General features: G+C 40.6%; 1 protein-coding gene across 1 annotated transcript; it reads right to left on the bottom strand.

Annotated features, from left to right (window-relative positions):
- Positions 1–4,367: 4,367 nt before the first annotated feature.
- PURA (purine rich element binding protein A) lies at positions 4,368–9,287 on the bottom strand (the record flags this gene model as incomplete). The annotated part of the gene is made up of 1 exon (XM_024752484.1): positions 4,368–9,287. A coding segment is annotated over one exon (621 nt), but the record flags the coding sequence as incomplete, so codon positions are not given.
- Between the last annotated feature and the right edge of the window lie 12,787 nt (positions 9,288–22,074).

Genomic DNA, 22,074 nt, shown 5'->3' with positions numbered 1-22,074 from the left:
CATGTATATATATATATATATATATATATATATAATTTTTTTTCTATCCTAAGCTTTCAGTTTGTCTATTCAAATAGTCTAATAAAACTCACAGTTACAAAGGATTTTATTGGCAAATAAAGGCCCATATTAAAAATTTTATCAAAACAAATTTTTGTTCTACATAGCTAACACTAAGAAATATTTTCTTGGACTTATAAAGAATATTTAATTGCATATAAGTTTTGCTTTGGGAGGGATATTGAAAACATAATTCTGTAAGAAATTAGAAAAGACTAGAAACAAAAGTGAAAGTGACTAGTCTTAATTTTCAAAAAATCAAGTGCAAAGATAAATAGTGCAAATAATGAAAACTAGAATTTTTATAGGCAACTTTACAGTCTTTCCTGCTTTTGCACTTTTACATATTGACAACTTTATAAACCCTAACAACTGTATGCAGCATGGAAATGGGCTATCGTTTATCTCCATTGACTAGACTCAAGGAAGCCTTTCAAAGACTTGTCTCACAGTCATTTAAATCACTGGTTCTTGACACAGGTTTGGGAATTCACTTCTTTTTAAACAATTCCTAAGGGAGGGGTTATTTAAGAAGGCTCTACACTGACTTAAGTTATAGTATGTAACTATAATAATTTAAAATCTGACACACAATACTACGTGAAAACCACACTAAGTGCCAACTCTACAGAATAAGTTAAAATAAAAATAATTCTTCTATTATTAATGTATTTGACATTTGTAAAAAAAACCCACTACATTCCAAATACAAAATCAGAACCTCTTTTTTTTAGTTATCTTTAAAGAGGTTTTATCACTAACGTATACAGATTTGGGTAAAATGAAACTTGAAAGTAATCTGTCAAAATCACTGAGAATAAGTCCATACTAAACTAGAAAACAGAGTTAATCCAAATATACTTGAATTATATAACTTTAAAAACAAGTATGATAGCAACTCTTTATCTTAAATAATTTACAATGCTCCTGGGATACTGGGAACAGAAATCTAAACACAATCACTTCACCCTACAAAGGAGGTAAGAACTTCCAAGATGTACTAAACTATATTATTAACATTTGCCACCAACGAACTCTTGAGAATTCTACAATTTTAAAGTAACACAGAAAGTGGGAGAACAAACAGAAACTTGAGTTGGGGGGGGAGGGGTGTGTGTTGTCTAATTTCAGAAATATAGTATTATTGAGGATCTCATAAGGTCTACAATGTTAAATGGTTGCTAGGATTGTAAATATAAAAGAAATAGAAAGGATGCCTAAAATTGCAATTCAGTGTTTTTACCCGGTTTATTGTCCTCTTCTAGAAATTCATGTGGAACAAAGGCTCAAGGTTCTATAAATGCAAGGCATAATATGGATCTTTGTGGACTATAAAATCAAATAATTTGATCTAAAGAACATTTTGAAAAGCAAAGGTAAACTACATTGTAACATGAACCCAGGAGAATGTAAGATACATATTTCTGATAGTTTAAAAATGGTAACGGTGAAAAAGTTTGAAACTTTCTTATTTCTTCCCCTCAAAATAAGTCTCCAGCAGCAACTTGCCTTGACCAGGAAAGTTGCCCTTCCACAATTGTGCTATTTAATTTGTCCAGAAAAGCAAACATCCTACACCTGAAAACAGATTTGTATATTGCATCATCACTATAACATCTAGTTACCGACCAATAGCTTTCCCATAACCAACAAGGGACCCATTTTCTGATTTTACTGAAACTTCCTTAGTGAACATCAACTTCATTATCCTTAGCAAACAAACTCTCATTTAAGACTCCATCTCAGTGTCTTTTCCTACCACCAGTAGAAATTTCTTCCACTTTACCTTGAAACCATTCCCTTGTATACCTCTCACTCTCCATTCATAAACACATTAAACAGCTCTCCTCTTTCTGCTCTCCAATTTCCAAACCAGTAAGTCTCAGCTTCCAGGAACTTACCCAAAATACACATACTTCTTACTTTCTTAAATTCACAAATTTCTTAACAATTTCGATGCTCTTCAAACTGCCAACTTAAGACTATGGGGAAAACAGCAGTCAGAAAAAACTGCCCAATTACCTCATAATACAGAAATCTTTCTGGGATCAGTTAGCTATGTTCTTTTCTAAGGCAGGAGTCAGCAATTTCTTTACTTCCTTCCTAAGGAGGTAAACTGGAGTGCCACTGGTAGGCCTATGGCAAGGAGAAGGATAAAGGAGACAAAAACAGGGGAAAAGGAGGATGGGAAAAAGAAAATTCCAGTGTTTATGGTAGAGAAGTAGCTCAAATGTCACCAACAACTACCTGCACTGGAAACTGCCCACCCACTCCAGCTCAAAGGGAGCTTGACCCATTCCCCAACATATGTCTATTAATTCATCAGTGGATGGCCATCACTGAGCTGGTCAATGTGAATACATAAGTCACCTGTCCCATAAATTTGACTGCCACTTCATAATAAGAACATCTTAAGTCCTCCTAGGATCCTTCTGCATTAATCCAGTTTAGAGCAAAACACATGCTAACAAGAGTATTTCCACGTTTCTCAAAATTCTAGATTATAAAGGTTTGGTCCTTGAACTTGGAGGCTTCTAGACTTATTAAAGTGTACCCTAAATCAAGAAAGTTACACTCTTTAGCTTAAATTTTTTCCAGGAAATACTACAAAAATTTAATTAACAAGCAAATTACTAATAATCACCAAAACAAAGTATGTATTCATGAAAATGCAAAAATCTTATAATTCCAAAATGAGTAAAATATTTCTGGTCCATAAGAAGTAACCTTATTTTACACAGAGGCTCACCACCATGTTTCTACCTATCAAACAAGACAATTTTCCATAAAAGCAAAGCACATCAGGAAAAAAAAAAAGAAAGGGAGGAAGGAAGGGAGGGAGGGAGGAAGGGAGGGAGGGAAGGAAGAAGGTAGGGAGGAAGGAAATGCCAAACACAATATGGGGACAAAATAAAAATAAATGAATAGCTATGAAATTCTTTTCAAGAAAAATGTTTCTAACAAGTGACGTTTGCCATACTCAACTTTCCTAAAGGCATATATTGCCTAGGACCATTCAACATCAAAATCTGGTAGTCAGTTTAGCAGCTGAAAGATGACGAACTGTTGGCTTGAAACCAATCATGTATTTCACTTTTCACCTGGTTGTCTTGCATTATGAAATTCTACCTGACCCATGCTAATGTTAGTTTAGATGATCTTCATTTAGCCCATAATAATGAAATTTCTGCTCAAAAAGAGTCTATCAAATGGCCTAGGCCTTAAATTCAGGTTTTGTTTTAGGATCATATAACTCTTCAAATATTAAAATCAGCTTTTCTTAAAAATTTATTGCAAATTCTTCATGGTAATTAATGTTGCTGAGTGAAAACAGTAATTTTAATAGAGGTGAATGCTTAAGCTTTACATTAATTTCACTATGAATGGCCTAAATTTGCTTAATTTTCAATGAACAGAAATATTATATGACTTAAAAGTGGATAAACTTCAACAGACAACTTTGCACAAATAACTTTAGTGAATTTATTCACTTAAGGAATTCTAATAAATTCTCTTTCCTATTCATTGTGTATATATATATATATATATATATATATATATATATCATTAAGATATTCAGATTTAGGGATCATCAACTATAAATGTTATACTCAGAGTTATCACCAATTTTTCCAAACCTAAGTTGCTAAAGATTCTCTTGTTTTAGCATCCTTTTACATAGAAAGCCGGATATTGAAAATGAAAAAAGTCATCAGATTTGGTATCTCATTTTTTATGGGGGGAAAAGTCTTAAAAGTATGTTCACATGTATAACAAAACAAATCGTGGAGCTATGAAAGCCACCAGAACAATTTCAGAAATCTCCGTTCTGAAATCATATGGAAATGTGTGTATGTGTAACATGAAAAAAATGAATGGGAATATTGAAGAGAGGGTGAACCATGTGTGGGAGATAAAAATAATCATGCCCATGGTGGGGTCAACCATGGCTGGCAGATAATCCAAAATATCGTAAAAGAAAAATGTGTTAGTTTAGAAAGTTTCAACATTGCCAAATGCAAAATGTTAAAGCACAGAAAAAATGAATGAGACAACCCCCACAAACATCATTTCATAAGAAAAAAAAGTAGAAAAAAGTGACCTATACATCTTTTTCAATATACCAAATCTTAACTGACTTAAAGATTACATAAAGTATTTGGGCCATGGTACCCACCCAGATTCTCATTATCAACAGACTTATCTTTTCCCCTCCCTTCCACCCAAATTTAGTTGTTTTCCTGCAGAAAAAGCACAGCATTCCTATATTAATAAGTATAAGAAATGAAAACAGTGAGTACAACTGATATAGATCCATTGACTTTTATTACAAATGTACTTGATCACTTGGCTTCAAAAAGTTTAAAATCAATACCCTATTTTCTGTATGCCAGTACAAAGCAAACTGTTTTACAAATTAAATACCTAAAAATTTGACAAAAATATTAAAATTTGATGAAAAACAATTATAAAAATCCTTAATCTCTCTCTTCAAAAAAGGAGGCAGTCTTCCCAGTCCTATTGTACAATATTAATAATATTCACCATTTTTAGAATAGGTAGCTAAATTATATTTTTCTGTTAGCATACAAAACTCTTAGACTAATAGATTTTATTTGTATATGCTCCAGTTAAGTTTGTGAATGCCATCTGATTGCAATATAATCAACTATCTTTGAGTCCTAATTTACACTTATTTAATAATTTGCATAGTTTAAAAGGGATAAAGGTTATTCTATAACTAATTATCATAGGCTATTACAGTGCTATTTTTCAAGGCAACAAGTATTTGCTCCCAAATGAAATTATCTTCTTTAGGCAGGGGTTAAAATTACTAGCAGCTTTCTCCATTACCTGAAAAATCAAACTGGAATAGTTATCCATCTCTACATGTGAAGACCTAAAAAACACATTGATACATTTTTCACTTTGAGTCAAATTTCAACCCCTGAATGGGACAACTAGAAAGTGAGACTTTCAAGGTTTTTTATTTCCCTGTTGGTTTTGGTTTCTACTCTCCATGGCTTTTGAGAAGCTGGAAAAGTTTGTCTTTCCTGACTCACATTGTCTTTTTTTCCATTTGGCAAATATTCATCTACCTCCAATCTGTATCTAGTGGAGGAAAAGCCAACATGGCTTTTCTTATGAACTTCCTTTGTTGTCAAAGGCATGTATAATGATTTCTACAGTTCTGGTTAGTTAACTTTAGCTCCCTCTGTGGCTGGATGACTGCTGTTTCCAACATCAGCATGATAAATAGGAGGCACAAATAAAAAGTAGCTTAGAAAAAGATTTGGTGACTTAAAAGAAAAAACAAAAAAACCCAAAAAAACGAACAACACTAAAGCACACACACTTACATGGGCATTTCAAATCTGGTGGCTGATCTCTGGATTAAATTACTTGACAATGTCTCTCATTTTAAAGAACGCAATGCATTTCAAGTGTTCTTTTATACTTAGGCAAATAATACAGTTTAACCAAGTTCTTGGACCTTAATTGTAAGACAAAGCAGATCATTAAAAATAAGGCATACTTGTCATGAATTAAGTTTTGTTTACTTGTTTTTGGCACATTTGATCATACTGTCTTCTATGAATAAAACATATGGTCAAATATACCATTTCCTTTTTTGTTTCAGCACAAACAGGGTTTACCAACTAGTAAAATAAAAACAAGGAAAAACTCCAACATAAAACACTGAGAAATAGAACCTTGGTAAAGTACCGAGCACCTGGGGGGAAGGGTGGGAAAAGGATGAAACAGGAGAGGGGAGAAGGAAAGGTTGGGAGGGGACTTGGGGAGGTAAAGTGAGATGCAAAAAAAGAGCATCTTTACAGTCATTTGTCTTTTCTATGATCACGTCTTAAGAAGTCTTAAAAGATCTGCATGTGGATTTCTTTTTAAACCCACTGACCATAATTCAGACACTGGTTTCAAAATCTGAGTAAGATTGTGTTTAACTGTTATAGTGTAAAGAGAATTGCACAATACATGTGCTTCTTGATCCGGTAGGATTCCAAGCAGAATCTGAAGTCTATAGCTAAGAAAGGCTTCACTTTAGGTAACTCGGACCCTAAAGAAAACCTCATGAAAGAACTCGCATCTCAAAGAAAGGACACTTTGCCTAAGTTTGCTGTGTTTTTTGTTGACTTGCACTACTTATTGCTGGCTACTATGAAACACTGATCTAGGAGTACTCCAACAACCTGTAGTACAAGGCTTAACTTTAAAAAGCTATAGTAAACAAGAGACAAAATCAAAGCAATTCTCTTTCCTAACTAGTAACAGCACAGAGAATGCAGTCTTTTCCATATCACAGTTAAAGTACAGTGAACAAAACAGCTCAACAAACCTTAAGACAAAAAAGTGCAGGTTATTAATGTTTACATGCAGTTGATAAGCATTCCAAATGTCACATTATGCACTGTAAAAGCTCAACTTTACTATATGGAAATAAGAAAAATGCACCTTGGGGGAAGGGGAAAAGCAATTTAATCATTTCCAGTGATTTTGTAAGTAAAGAAACTCCTAACTATTGTACGGTCACCTCATATTAAACATTGTATGAATATTAAAAGCAAACAATTTAATGGGAAAATGCACAGTACAATGGAAATAGCTTGTTATTCAACACATACAGTAGATCTCAAAGACAACACACTCAACCAGGGAGCTTAAAAATACCAAATCAAAACCCAAAGAACCAGCAGAAAAAAAAAATCCTTCAAAGACAACTGTTTCACCTTCCTAGGCCAATGCTTTACAATGTGAGAAGCACTGATACCTTCCAGCTCCTACAGGTGGTGTCTTCTACATACAGCAGTTAGATCTATATGGCTGGATTTGCCAAGAAAACAATTCCATCCCCAGAACTCTTTATGTCAGACAAGATCCATTTTTTTAAAACCAAAATACTTTCTACAGAATTCCAAACCAAAATGTACTGTTTAAGGCATCTTTTTTTATAACATTTTCTCTTCACTCAAAGATGATAGTCATGCAGCAGTTTAATGATAAAAATATATTAATATTTTACTATACAGCAGCAAGAAGTTAGTTGTCAATTAAAAGCACACGAACATCTTTAAATGAAAACCTGTAAAAGACTATCGTTACAAACAATTTCAGTTGGGAGGACACCAGCTTAGTAAAGTGCTCTCCTAAGCTTTGCATTTTCATACCCTACACCTTGAATATATGAGTTATAGAACATACTTTTGATAGAAGGCTTGTACACTTGGGGAACACAAATACACTTAGCATATAATGTAGCCAGTAATAACTAGCACCACAGCTACATGGAAATCCTTTACATACACCAACTTGGCTTTCACTTTTAAAATGAAGCTCAGAATCCATGGCTCAGTAGGATAACTATAATTGTGTTGCTCTGCTTTTTAACGGGTCTACATAAGTTAATAGCACTGGCAAAAATCAAAGGATAGCTTCAGACCTCTTATAAGTTTAGGAGACAGTGCTAGTGACCACAAATAGACTCACTACCTGATGTCCAAGTACAGGTTCACTGGAAATTGCTGCACGTTAGTTAAGTTTTTAAAATCTTTCTACACATAATAAAAAAAATATATTATGAACGATACAAGTACATCTCATATACACAATAATGACAAAACGCCTACTCAGTCAAAGCAAACAGATGCAGAAAAATATTACGGGAGATTTCCTTTTCTTTCTTTCTCTTTTTTCTTTTACTACTTGAATAACTTTGGTTCCAACCGTAAAAATCACAACTTAGCAAATTTCATTTAAATGCCTTTTTTAATAATTTCTTCATGTTCACAGAAGTTTCACTGACCATTTTTAAATGTTTAAGGTCCAGATGCAATGCATATTGTATAAAAGAGAGCACTTATTGTTTACCTTGCATGAATTAACCTACGTACCTTTAACTCTACAAACTTCTGCATAACATTTAGACAAAGCTCAGACACACAGCATGCCTAGCCCTCATATATATACACATCTCTAATCACAGGTATATAGGGTGTCAAATATACTATAATAACCTCCATGTAAGGTTTGAAATTTGGTAACAAAATGAGAAAAAACTAAAAATATTATTTTACGTGTTCTAAAATATCTCTTTTTTGTGCTAAAGTCAAATGTTAGCTCAACATGAAAAGGACTTTTATAGAATTCAGCAATATTATAATCTTGACCATTTTGCAAACACTTTTAATAATAATAGCTTAAACGTGTACAAAAGTTCTTGGTTAATTAGGGAAATAAACACTCAGTTCTTTATATTTTTTAATCAAGTAGGAAACACAGTTCATATAATGTTATTACTTTTTGTATTTTTTTTGTTTTTTGTTTTTAGCAGCTGCTTACTGTTTTATATGGTGGATAAAGTGGACAACATCCAGCGATGGGTGGCAAGTCAAGAAGAGAAACTGTCAGTTGGTGGAGGTTCTGTGGGTGGTGCTCCCTTGGAGTTAACAGTTCTTTTTTTTTTTTTTTAACTTTTTAACTTTTTATTTTCTCTCTTTCTTTACAGTATATTTTCTCTGTGTGTGGCGCTGTGTGTGTGTGTGTGTGTGTGTGTGTGTGTATGCATGTGGGGGGGGTTCCATTCAGTTTGATCAATCTTCTTCCCCTTCTTCCTCACCCTGCAGTAGCAGGGTAGCAGCGGCGGTCTCCTCCTGCTGCTGCTGCTGCTGCTGGTGGAGCTGCTCACAGGCAGCTCGCTTCTCCCTCTGCTTCTCTTGAATCTTCTTCATCTCCTCCGAGTACTTGCAGAAGGTGTGTCCGAACTTGGCCCACACCTTGTAGGGCACGGTAATGGAGTTGCGGTAGGTGGGCTTCACCTCGCTCACTCGCATAAACACGCCGTACTTGTTGGAGCCCACATCGAAGAAGAAGCGCTTGTTGTCCACAGTCAAGGAGGTGCCCTCGGGCAGCTCGGCCGGCTCCTCCTCCACTCCGTAGTCGTCGATGAGCTTGGCCAGAGCGTCGCGGAACTCGATGAGCCCCTGTGCGGGCAGTGCAATGGTCTGGCCCTGCGTGGAGCCCAGGCCGGGCCCCCGGTTGACCGTCTGGCGGATGCGCAGGAAGCGGCCGCGCTGGTTCTCCTTGAGATCCATGTAGTACTTGCGGTTCTCGCGCACCAGGAACTCGCTCTTGAGCGCCCGGCGCGGCTCGTCCTGCGCCTGGGCCAGGTCGGGCGGCTGGCTGGGGCCCAGCTGCGCGTAGTGCTCGATCTCGGTCCGCCATGATGCTGCGCTCCGCCGCCGCGCTGCCGCCGCCTGCCGCTCCGCCCGCCGCCGCCTCAGTCGCCTCAGCCGCCGCTGCTTTCCCTCCCCGGCTCCGCCTGCTGCCGCCGCAACCCCCACAGCCAGTCAGCCACTCTCGCGAGATCTGCGGGAGAGACGAGACAGACGAGACCCGGTAACAGGGCACTGACTCCCCAGTACAGTAGCCGGGCGCCCTACTGTACGCGCCCACCCGACCGCCAGCACGTGACCCGCACCCCCTCCCCGTTGCCAGTCCCCCATCCGCCCGCCCGCCAGGCGGCGCCCACCCACCGGCCCTCACCCCGCACCCCTGGTTGGGGTGGGGGGGGGACTAGAACGCGCCGCGTCGCAGCTGCTGCCGCCACTGCCGCCACCACTGTGGCTGTTGCTGTTGGCCAGACCCTGAGCGGCCTCGGCCCGGGGAGTTGGGGGACTGGCGTGAGAAGGGGACTGCCATACTAAGCACAGGGAGTGGGCCTGAGCTCTGCTTTCCAGTGACCCCAAAGAAGATGTGGGGGGAGGGGCCCGCGCAGCGCAGTTGAGCCCGCTGCAGAGAGGGGACACCGAGTCACGGCCACCCCCTCCCCAGCGGGCCCCATCCAGACCCAGATCGGCCCACCCGTCACTTGACTGGACTGTCTCCTACCGCAGAGCCCTGGCCGCAGAGGCGGGCGAGGAAGAGGAGAGGTGGTGCAGCAGTAAACCTTAGCTGCAGAAGGGGCTGCCAGGGATGAGGACGGGGCGCCGGCAGCAGTGGCGCGGAGCACCAGACACCTAGCCCTACCCCTCCCCTCGCTCCCGCCGCTCCCCCTCCCCGCGCACGGCAGCGGCTCTGGCCTCAGATGATCCCGCTCCCCCCTCCCCCCAACCGCAGCCCCGTTTCGGCAGCGGCAGCAGGGCCGGGGTGCCCGCAGTGCCTTTTCCCGTTGGCTCTGCCCTTCTCCCCAAGCAACAATCAAAAAGAAACCCCACACTCACCCCAAAACCTTCAACCAGCCCCCTTTGGGACAACGACTGCCCGCCTGCCTCCCCCTCCTCCTTCTGAGATTTGGGGAAGGGGGGCACCCTGTTCAGGGCTGAGCCCAGCCTGGGTTGCCGGCCAGCTCTGCGGATAAACCAGGCCCTGCCGAGCCTTCAGCCCCTAGCCCACTCTTCCTCTCTGGAAGGACCCAGATGGAAGAGAAAACCAAGCAGGCTTTAGGAAATTCACGAGCTAAAAATGTCAGGAATTTCCTGGGAAACGCAGTTCCTTACGGGATTCATTAACGCAGGTTCGCTCGCCCCTTTTACTCCTCCTCCCAGAAACTCCTAAGTGTCAAGGAGAGCCCCCATCTCTCAAAAAGTAAAACATTAAATGATCGCTGGTTTTTAGGCAGACAGCTAGGTTACCGACCATTACCAATGACAGCTAAGCCAGTGAAAGCTAAAGGGGGTCTTCTCTGGTCTCAGGAAGGGGCTCAGAAATAAAAGATTTCTCTCTTCCTAGATCTGAGGCATAAACTAGGGCCTATTTTCCTTCTTCCAGATAGATAGCAAATGCTCATACTCCCTCACTGCAGTCTGCAGTCCTAGCAGCTGTGGGAAAGCTAAGGCCTGTCTCCAGGGCACCTCCTGCCTATGCCCCTACATGCTCCCCATCACCTTCTGCAAGGGGCTTAGGTGATACAGACCTCACAGCCCTATTCCTGGCTTTCTCAAGCATGGATTGTTGCCTCCATCCTGAGAAGCATATACCTATCTCATCTGTAGGCTCCATTCCCATTTAACACCCCCCAACCCCTGCCCCCAAAAGTAAGGAGACTTGCCTCCCTCACTCTTAGCTCCCAAGACATCTGAATACCTGGCTGCCCAAGCTTCCTGGAAAAGAGAGGGGTAAAGAGAGGACTAATGATAAAGAAACCCAGACCAGCCCAGGGCATAAGCTTTGTCAATGCTTGAGACCTTAAAGCCCCCTGATATATCCCTTCATCTCCTGGGCAAACCTGCCTGCTAAGTATTCACAGCTACCTTTTTCTCTTAGCAAGGGCCCCATTCAACCCAGCATTAGCTACTTCAGCTCTGGGCTGACGTTCGCTACCTCCCGCTAAAGAGGAAGAAACAGGGCAGAGCACCCTGGCTCCCAAGAAGAAAACTGGGATAGTCCTGTGAACCAGCCTCAGAACCACCCACCTATCCAGCTGTTCCTGAAATGGCTCCCTGAAGAGGAGGCCCACTGTGAGAGATAGAAATCCAGATTTTGGGCCCCATAAAGAACTTCCCCTTAGTTTAGGGTCATCCTCTAGCACTGCGTAGTACCCTTTCAGTGCTGATTTTTCTGCACTCCCTCCCCTGTCCCCAAGTCTGTCGGGAAGGAGATATAGGAACTGTTGGTGCACTTCCCACCACACAGAAATACATGTGTAAGAAGCGGCGGCTCCTCTAGGTTTGCACGGTAGCGATCAGGACCCTGGATAGACCCCGGCCCCAAACAGGGTCTCAAAGGCTGAGTGGCAGGGTCTCCGCACAGAACTGGGCGGGGCATTACGCTTCCACCTGTAAGCTGAGACTACTACGACCTGGTTAAGACCGCTCTAGAAGAGCCGCTATTCTTCCTCAAGGGTTTACTTCGCGCTGAACCAAGCCCTTGACCCCTCAGGAGAACTCAAAGCAGCAAGGCCAGTGGGGCTGCGATAAGGGGGCACGCGCCTGCCGGTCCCTGTCACTCTTCCATGCTAATGATCGCTTCCCCCAGGACAAAAAAGTAGGGCTCGAAACTGCCCGCCTTCTTGAACCAACTTTGGAGTCTAAATTTCTTGCCCTCTGTCCCAAACGTTTATGTCCAGGGGCTCTGAATTGGTTTGAGTTTGGGAATGCCCTGATTTTCTGAAAAAGTGACTGTCACCAGGAACTGAGTTCTTAGTTCCCCAGCGCAGAGGCAATTGATGAAGTTTCTAGACAAAACACAAGTTAAATATCATTTGCACGCATAAACTGGGAATTTTAAGCTCAAATCAGTAAACAACTGAGACCTGGATCTCTCCACATAAATATGTTCTTACTTATTTCATGTTTTTTATTATATATGTATAAAATTTTGCCTTTATCTATTAGCTTCTTGCCTACTTTATAAATGTATCTAAAAGCAAACAAGGTTAATAATGCCTTTCCCAAAATAATACAATGATAAATAGGATATTTAACACATTTTCACTACTCAAACAAGAGAGTTTATTTCAGGATAAGCCTGTAAGTGTGGGCTTTTGGTCAGAATGGAGGGGGTGGTGAAAGGCGGCTTTCCGTAGGCTACAGAATATAGTACCCTTAAAAGGCAGTCTGAGAGAAAAGTCTTAAAACAAAGAGTTTAACCTTAAACAGAACTTCAAAGTTAAATTTGCATCCTAACATTGAAAATCCATTAGCAAAGTTGTGGATTTAAAAACACACCTAGCTATTTGTTAATTACCAAAACAATATGCTAACTTGGTAAATGAAAAGCCAGTTCTAGTGTCTAGATGTTTGCATTGTCATTTTAAACCAAATAGTTGTAAAATTAAAATTATAATTGCAATACAATGTAGGAAAAACAAAGGGAAAACGAAATATATTAATATGCACAAAATATCTGTGTTAATGAAAGAACTATCAAAAAATATTTCCTTCCTCCTCAAAGTTTGCTTATATTTTTAAAACCTAATAAACGTCTCTAGATTTAGTGTGCTCTCTTATTAACACTACACACACATTTCAAGAATAGAGATTGCTTTATTTTTAATCCCTCTATCTCTACATCTTTAACAAAATCTTACCAACAAAAAACTGTTCACAAGAGAAACAGATACTAGGCTGAACAAGAAGGAAAAAACCTCATTTTCCTCAGCCTGAAATACGGTCTGAAATGATCTAAATCTAAAAGTAAAAATTAACATACACATTTACAAAATAAACTTGGAGAGAGGGGATCTACCTCTGGGTAATAAACCCTTTTGATTACGGAGTTCCCAACAGAAACAATACGCTCATTAATATTTCACAGAATCACAGATTTCCCAAATAAAAGAGAAGCAAAAACATTAGAACTTGTGTTTTCAAGTGCTACTTAGGTTAAATGCCTGTCTTAAACCAGACAATTATCTTCAATACCCAAATCATTAAAACTAACTGGAATGTTGTACTGTAACTGTTCAAAGTGGAGGAATTACCCATTTCTTCTCATGGGTAGCTACCAGGAAAATTAAGGGAAACTCTCAAGTAAATCTTAACATTTAACAACAACGACTAATAGTATTTCACCGACCATTTTTTAAAAGTCTATTCCCTTTCTATAGCTCATCTAATCTTTAAAATTATGCCTCTCCAATGCTATTTCAATGTTTAGGGTTAAAGATATGAATTAAACATTTAAAATCTGAAGAGAACAATCCATGTGATAGAATCCTCACATTTCCCCAAATGTTATTTTAAGCATTTGCAGAAGAATTAAATAAATGTAGCACACATTCTAAATTCGATAAAAGATTCAGAGAACCCGACATTTTATGTACCCAAAAGGTCCAAACAGAACCGATGCAAATGTCAACAGCTCCCTCTCTTTCGGCTGATTCTTAAATGGTTTTACTAGTACCCAAAGGAATGAAATCAGCAACTCTCTCCACACTCTAGTCAACACTCCAATTTTCAAAGCCGCAATTCGAAAACGTCAGTTTGGGCGGGGAACAGTGAGGGTCTTGAAGTAATCAAAAAATTCCTTTTCTCCTCTGACAATCTACCAAAAGATGTCAAACCAAATTCAGCCTATTATAAAGCACTGGGGCTTCCTTCCAAGGACACGGGACACCAGCAGAGACACCGCTGCAAAAAGCTGTCCAAAAGCGCCTGGCCCGACAGAAACGTAAAGGGGCCCATATAAGAACGAATTAGAAGCCTCAAGAGGGTCCCGCAGAGACAACGGAAATTAAAGTAGCATTTATTCAGGGGTAGACAGCAACGAACCAAAGAAAGTTTTCCCAGCCGGACTCTTGGGCCTTTCTCTACCCAAGATCAGGCTCAAGACAAATATATTTGTTGGGGTCCCTTCCCCTATAGACATAACCGCTGCCGGGGCCTACCGTCGCTCAAAGGGGAGACCCTCTAACTTCACATCCGTCCGTTTTGCCCTCGGACAAAGGCAGAGGAGACTGTGGAGCTGACCTAGCTCTGTGGGGCAGCAAAAATGCCTTGTTCGGGCCACCCATCTTTGGGCCTGGCTTCGTCTGCGCTGTCAGCACCAGTGTATTCTTTTTTATTTTTACAACGCACACTGGGAGGGTGTATGCATTGCGGGGGTGGGGCGGGGGTTGAACAGAGGAAAGGAGGGGTTGGTAGTGGAGCCTAGAAGCCTCCTTCCTCTCCTCTCCTGCCAGGGTTGCTGTGCAGGGAGTGTCGGCCAGGTTTGGCGAACTGTCCCAGGCCCCAGGCAAAGGTGGTCAGGGGGAATGGGGCTCAGGCATTGCTAAGCAAACGGCACCACTGGTGGTCTCCAGCGCCAGAGGAGGTAGGATTGCTTTTTTTTTTTTTTAAAGGGGCGTGTGATTTTCTTCTTTTTTGGAGGTGGGAAGGAGTTCGTTCGTTCGTGCGCTCCGGAGGGAGGGGGACGCGTTGCTGCACTACCAGGGTCCCCGGAGGAAGGGTGCGGGGATGTCTACAATGCTACAGTAATTATTCCTGGGGCATAAGAGGGCAATTAGAGGGGACAAGGTGGGCGGCACCTCAAGCTGTGGCAGTGGCAGCAGAGAAGGTCGCGAGGGGCTTACCCGGGCGGGCGGGCGGGCGCTGTCCTGCCGCAGGTGAGGGAGGGCGCGGGCTGGAGGGAGGGAGGGCGCGCGCGAGGCAGGCGCTAGGCGGGCGCGAGGAAAGGGGGAGGGGAGGAGGGCGCGCGCGCGCACACCTGTCCTGGACAGCGGCGCGAGCCGAGCTGCGCCTCACTCAGGCTCTGCCGGCTGAGGAGGGAGAAGGGCGGGCTGGCAGGCGGGGGCGGGACGCCGAGGGGAGGAGGAGGAGGCGGCTCGGATGGCTGGCTCGGCTCTCACTCGTTCTCCCTCCCGCTGGCAAGTCCGGCTCACACCCTGCTTCTCCCGCTCACTCACAGCCCCCTCGGCTCTCCCTCCTCCTCCTTCCCCTGCGGGATCCGCTCGCTGCCGCCGCCGCCGCAGACGGCAAGTCGTGGCAGCCAGACGTCGGCGCGTAACCCGGCGCTCCGTGCGTGACTCCGGGCGACGTCAGCGCGCGCTCCCCGCTACCCACCATCTCCCCCCCACACTCCTCCCGTGGCTCGCGCCCTCCGCCCTCGCGTTCCTCCGTTTCAGTTGCAGCGGCGGCGGCAGCCGAGCGCGCTCCCTCCGCCCCCCATTTCGCGCGTGCGCGCGCCCTCCCCGCCGTTGGCGCGTCAACAGCCCACGGCCCAGGCCTTGAGGCGCGTCTGAGGAGGGGGCTGCCTGCGGCCTCTTTGCCCACCCTTCCTCCACTCACCGCCGGTAGCGCCCCCGGGAGGACTTCTCCCTTGTTGGGCTCTGAGGGCGGAAGCCAGGCTCAGGCGGGGAGGGAACCCTGTAGGGCCTGCGTCAGCTCCAACTTAGGGCCCTCAGCGTCGTTGTCAGTGTCGCTACCACCCTGTCACCCTGCCCCGCGCCCCCGTTCCGCCCGCATCTCTTAGGAGGCGATAGGCCTTTCATCTCCCGGGAGGGTCTCACCTTGGCCTTCAGACGCCCGCCGAGAGGGGCTAGGAGGGCAGAATTAGCATAAAGAAGAAACGGGCTAGACCACGTTCAGGCTGTAGCCCCAGGAATCCTTGACAGGAAGCGTGGGGTTGCTGCCCAGCCTCCCACGCAGTGTAGGTGAAACTGGGCCCCTTTGAGGGACTGTGACTAAGGACAAAACCCTGATAAATATTATTTATGCGTCCTTGGGCCGAGAGGGAGAGAGTAAAAGGGACGAGTTAATTTTCATAAATTACTATGCTAGGGCGAAATGCAGAACTATAAAATGTCCTTTAAGAGTTTTCTTGAAATCTTTGACCAGGTTTGACAAGATTTTTGGTACACGTTAACTTTTTCCCTCATTTTGTATGCTGTCACATCTCCATCCTGCAACACTGCATACATAGAAGATGGATCAGTTAAAAATATCGGCTTCAAAATAAGCAAAAAACAGCCTTCCATCTTTATCATTATTTAAATAGCTCTCAGGGAAGTCAATCTGTGATTTAAGAAAACTTATCAATGTTTTACCTTATTTAACTGAGTATATTTTATTTTGAGGTAACTTTGCAATACACTGTGAGATATTCTTTTATTAGGCAATAGTAGACTTTTTTTAATGTTTTAATAGTAGACTTGTCAACTCACTTATTATAGGACCTTCCAAGAAGCTTACCTAGCTAAGCCTTAGAGGCAAGTAGGAGAGAGGTGAAATTAACCCCATTTTATGGACGAGAAGATTGAGTTACAAAAATATGTCAGTTGTTGAGAGTTGCAAGCAGTCTGTCACCGATAAAGGGAAACACCATAGGTCTATTATTACCTGCTTTATCCACTAAACCAGAGATTCCTCAATAGTTTACTTCCGGGTATCTTTTGATTCCCCCCTCCCCCAACCCCACACTTGTGTATTGTAGGCAGTGCCTAATGTCTGAGGGAAACAAATTTGGGGAGTTTCCTGGAGACCCCAAATCACAGATTACTCTAAAAAGTTTGAATTTGAAAATTTCTGCCATAGAAAATTACAGCTCAGCAGTAATGTATTGTGAAACAAACTTCCATATTAACAAAACAGCAAAATGTTTATTAATCCCTAGTTAGAAATGAGAAAAATTTTGAGACAGCCTTAAGAATGATGGGTCATTTCCTTTGAATTGCTTCTTTATTCGCCTCATCTTTAGGTGGCAGCACTACTATATAAATATCTTTAAAACTACAGTCTTCTGCAACTTGATATCCTAAAGAGTGTTTTGTCCTAAATGCTTCCAACTATATTGTGCAGATTAGAAGCTGGTGAAAATATGAAATCATAGCTGAGAATTAGAATACTTAGGAGGTTCTAAAGGTGGAAAAACAGGCTTTCAGAGGAATGAATAAAATACATGGAGCTACTGAGGGAAAAGATTAGAAAGGGTCTTTTTTAAGCTTTTTAATTTATGTTTACTTTTTAGCTATATGAGGAGTAAGCAGCATCTTTAAAGATCTCTTATTGAAAAAGCACAAGATAACCTTCCCAAGCAAACCATAGTTTCTCAATACTGCATGTTTTTCAAGTGTTTACAAATTTAAAGTTGTTAGTTGTATAGTTGCAAGTATTCACTACAATTTTTAAATTCAGGTGCAGTTTTCCTCATTAAACTGCATCAAACTTATGAAGATTCCAAATAGGACCTTATTGTTGACCCTTGTGGAAGAGAAGAACTCATCTTGGCTCCTTTCCTGGCTTCCTACATTTTTCATGTAAAAAATAAAACACCATTACTCAAACTCAGAGATGTGAGAAGATGAACTAAAACAAATGTAAAGTGGTAAAAATTTACGGATATTCTGTATCTTAATTTCTCCCCCATTTTTCAAGGGTAATGAATTGGGATATATGGGGGTTATTTGGATCAAGTGTTTTCTAAGCAGAACTTTGTTGTAATTAATCTTGTATATTTACAGTCATTCTTCCTGTACTTCTATATCCAAGCAACCAAGCAAAACTGAATTTACATGCATTTCAAAATAGACTGCTTTAGATTTACAATATAAATACAACCACCAAGGAATATAGAGGTATGACCATCAGGAGTGGGGAATTAAATCATTTCTGAGTAGATGATGAAGTGTTAGTAAAGTCTTTCTTGATGGCAGCTTCCATTTTTCTTAAGTCAAACTTGGGGAAGGAGTCTTAAGCAAATTGGTAGAACTCAAACTCAGCAGTATTATGTTAAGATTTTTAAGCTCTCTTGCGCCAGCAAATCATGCAGCCTGTGGGCCTTAGCTCCAAACTTCTGCCAGCTCCGTTTTGGCAGTAAAGTGTTCTGTTGAACAAAGTTTGCACGTGTTTGGGGTGTGAAGTGGCTCCTCAGGCATTTATTGGTTTTATTCCAGTTTAGGGACTTGAAGACAAGGGTCAGAAGCATGAGGCTTGTATAGTTCATATGTGCCCTAAAACAGACTATGCTAGTGATCTTGAATTTTCACTTAAGAATAACTTTTTCTTCGTTGGTGTCTGAGTTATTGAAGTGGACCCTTTAGTTTACTCCTTAAGTACTCACATGATATTCAACCAGTTCTCAGAAGCAGGTAAGCAGGATCCTCTCTGTTGAGGGAATAGAGCTGTGGAAAAATCACTCCTCATCCTCTTACCCACAATACCAGCAAAATGTGTTTATCCACATGAAACTCACTAAGTATAATATGCAACTGAGAGCAAAGGGGCCAGTAATTATTTAAACTCAATCTCATTGTCAAATTATATAACTATGAGCTTCTGATCTTTTTTTGTATCAATTGTCTGACTTCAACTTTTTTACCTACCTCTTCCCATCCTGGAGTCATTGGTTAACAATAACTGGTGCAGATATGTGTGCTAATTTGTCGTATTTCAGAGGTCCCTTGTCCTGTTGGAAATATATATAAACAGTCTGTTTCCATTATTTTTTTCAAGCAATTCTAATAGAAAATCCTTGCATAATCCAGGGTAACACAACTTGAAAACCATTAGAGTGCTGTTGGAACATTTTTTTTTTTCCCTTCCCGATTTAAGAGTAATGGGCGGGAAAAGACAAAAGTAAAAGTAACATGTTGAAATGAAACTATCATCTTACCTTTAACCATGATCAATGGAATGTCAATTTGTAGGCTACAAGTATGGTCATTTGAAAAAGGTAGTTACTCTTGATACTTTTGCCAAGGGACTGTGGCCTAACTCCTTATTTTTACCTTTCCCTTCTCTTTCCTTCTCTTTAAAAGTAATTCTCAAGTCTGAACTAACATATGAATGTTAGGGATGGAGAGGAAAGCTGGGCTTTTCCAAAGAGTGGATCTATCTGGACTGGAAAGTACCATTGAACTTCATTGCACATTTTATGGTGACCCCAAAACCCTTTGCTTGCATACTATAGGATATCAATGTGTTGCCATTTTATTACCTGGAGCAAGACTAAATACATTCATGAGTAGGTATGTACATGCAACCAGATACCACTGCCCTCTGAGGCTAATTTAGGCCATTTTTACAACCCAGTGCAGTAGCACTTGGCAATTAGAAGAAGAAGATCAGTTGCATTTCTTCCTGTTGTGAGTAAAATGTGTGAAGGGAAGAATCAAAATATACCATGGGAAAAATACAAAGGGAGTTCTTTAATATTTTGTGCTATAGAATTTTTGTCTTTCAAGTATAATTTTTCTTCTTGTCTATTTAAATACTCAAAATTAATTATTAAATGTAAATATAATGTAATGATTAGTTTTTACTTTCTAGATAGTAAATCAATATTTACTTGATAAGTATGTGTATAAAGGAGAAATGTTTTTTAATTACTATTTTGGAATCCCACAATATACGTATTTCATAAACATATTACAACTGATGCTTAGTTTAGATGGCTTTTTTTTCCTCTTTTTTCCCCTTGAACTTCATTTTGGAAAGTATTACCTGCTATTTTAGAACTGGTCCTTGGAACCCACCACTGTTTATCAATCAGCCTTATTTTCTTGAGTCATTTATTGAACAGTATCTATCTGTTCTAACAGTATCTATCTGACAATGGCAGACATTGTTTTAGGTGCTCGAACAAAACAAAGTCCTTGCTCTCACAGAGTTTCCAGTCTAGTAAGACAGATAATATAATAAACACATATATAATATAGTGCTGTATAGTGATAAGTGTTAAAAAGAAAAAAATAGCAGGTAAGGGGAAAAAGTTTTCTGTGTGATTGTGTGTGAATGTGTATGTGCATGTCTCACACCTGATATTTTAAATAGAGTGATCAAAGAAGCCTCTCTGAAGAGGTAGCATTTGATCAGAGACCTGAAATAGTCATGGGAAGATCTGGGGAGATGTTCCAGGTGTTTATATAGGCCACATAAACTCAGTCACTCAAGTACAATCCAGGTAACATCCCATGTATAATCTAGATATACATCACGCTATGTATACATTTTTTTTTTCTTAAGAGAGAAAAAAATTCATTAGGTTTTCAGAAAAGTTTTTCATTTAATATCAGCATTGTTCTATATTTCCCATGATTATTATTCCATTATTTAATACAATAACATTTATGGCTCTACAGACAAAGCTTCACAGTCCCTTATCTGCAATTCCAAAATCCAAAAACTTTTTTCTTAATTCATTTTGTGGCAAAAATGGATCTGAACTGACTTGACTCTGTTTAAAGTCTTCATTTGGTCCATTTGGTGTGACTATTGATGCATTTCATTGTGGAAATATGTGTTTGATTAAGGTATGCTGCCGCAGACAACACAAGTTAAGTAAAACATAGGTAGCATAATATCTTACATTCCTAAAATATGAAATGAATTTTAATTCAGAAACACATCTGGCCCTAAGGATTTGGGTTAAAAGATTGCAGACCTGTATCAGATTTCTTCTTGGTTCTCTGATTAAATATCATCACTGCCGTTAATCTTTAGATATCTTTTATTCAAAAGTATAATGTTTATATAATGTTCGTATTATGTACCTGGCACTGTGTAAATACTCTCTATTTATTATCTCATAAAATCCTCACAGCAGCCTTATGAGTAAGTTCTATTATACTCATTTTACAGATGAGAAAACTGAGCCACAGAGAGATTAAGAAACCTAAAAATCACACAGTTACTAAGTGACAAAGTCAAGAATTAAACCTAGACAATTTTCCTTCATAGTTTGCACTCTTTGCCACTAAACTAACTCTCCCTCTCCCCATCCCTTTCACCCTCCCTTCCTCTTTGGAGAAGTTTCGAATATAAGCCCTTTCCAAGAGCATGGTTTTTTTTCCTTCTACTCTGAAGTATCAGACATCAAAACTTTACATTTTATTTACAAACAAATATCTGTCAATTTTTTTCATTTTATTTGCTGCTGCTATAATTTCAGCCGTTTCTATTTCAAACTGACATTAGAGATTTACTTATTCTCATTCTCAGTCTAACAAGTTTCCAGTTTAACTTCATCTTTCACCATCCTTTTCATTTGAATATCTTTGGATAATTATGAGACACCTCCCTTATTATTGTGGTCTTGTCCAATGTCAGATCATATTAAAAGTTTAGATCTAGTTTATTGATCAGTAGCATCTGCCAACTAAACCTCTGTCACTGCTTTGTAAGTTTCTCTCAATGAATTACATAGCTTACTTCAGATCACTTTATTCTAGGAATATTAAATTTGTGTTATTGAGTTGGAATTGATTATGTTTTCATTAGTTTGTCCTCAGGTAAGAGTTCTTCCATAAGTAATTACAAACTGAGATAGTTTCTGCTTTTATTTATTTACTTGTTATTTATTGGCTACCTAAAATCAAGATTGATTGAGTATATGTCATGAGGTTGTGCAAAGACTTTATTATGACTGTATAACATAGGTAGGGTCAATTTGAGTAAGTGTATTACGTTGAACTTTCCAAGAATCTATTCTTGATTGTCCCAGAGATCCATTGTGAGACATTAAACAAATCACTTTATTTGTTCTCTGTGAAAATTAATGTGTTGTCCTTGAATACAAACATGAAGGTTCTGACACATACTCAGTAAAGCATTATCTTTTGTGTAA

This window comes from Neophocaena asiaeorientalis, unplaced genomic scaffold, assembly GCF_003031525.2.
Source record: "Neophocaena asiaeorientalis asiaeorientalis breed wild unplaced genomic scaffold, Neophocaena_asiaeorientalis_V1.1 scaffold204, whole genome shotgun sequence".
NCBI lineage: Eukaryota > Metazoa > Chordata > Mammalia > Artiodactyla > Phocoenidae > Neophocaena > Neophocaena asiaeorientalis.
The sequence above is the reverse complement of the archived record's forward strand: the minus strand, read 5'-3'. Positions and strand labels throughout refer to the sequence as shown.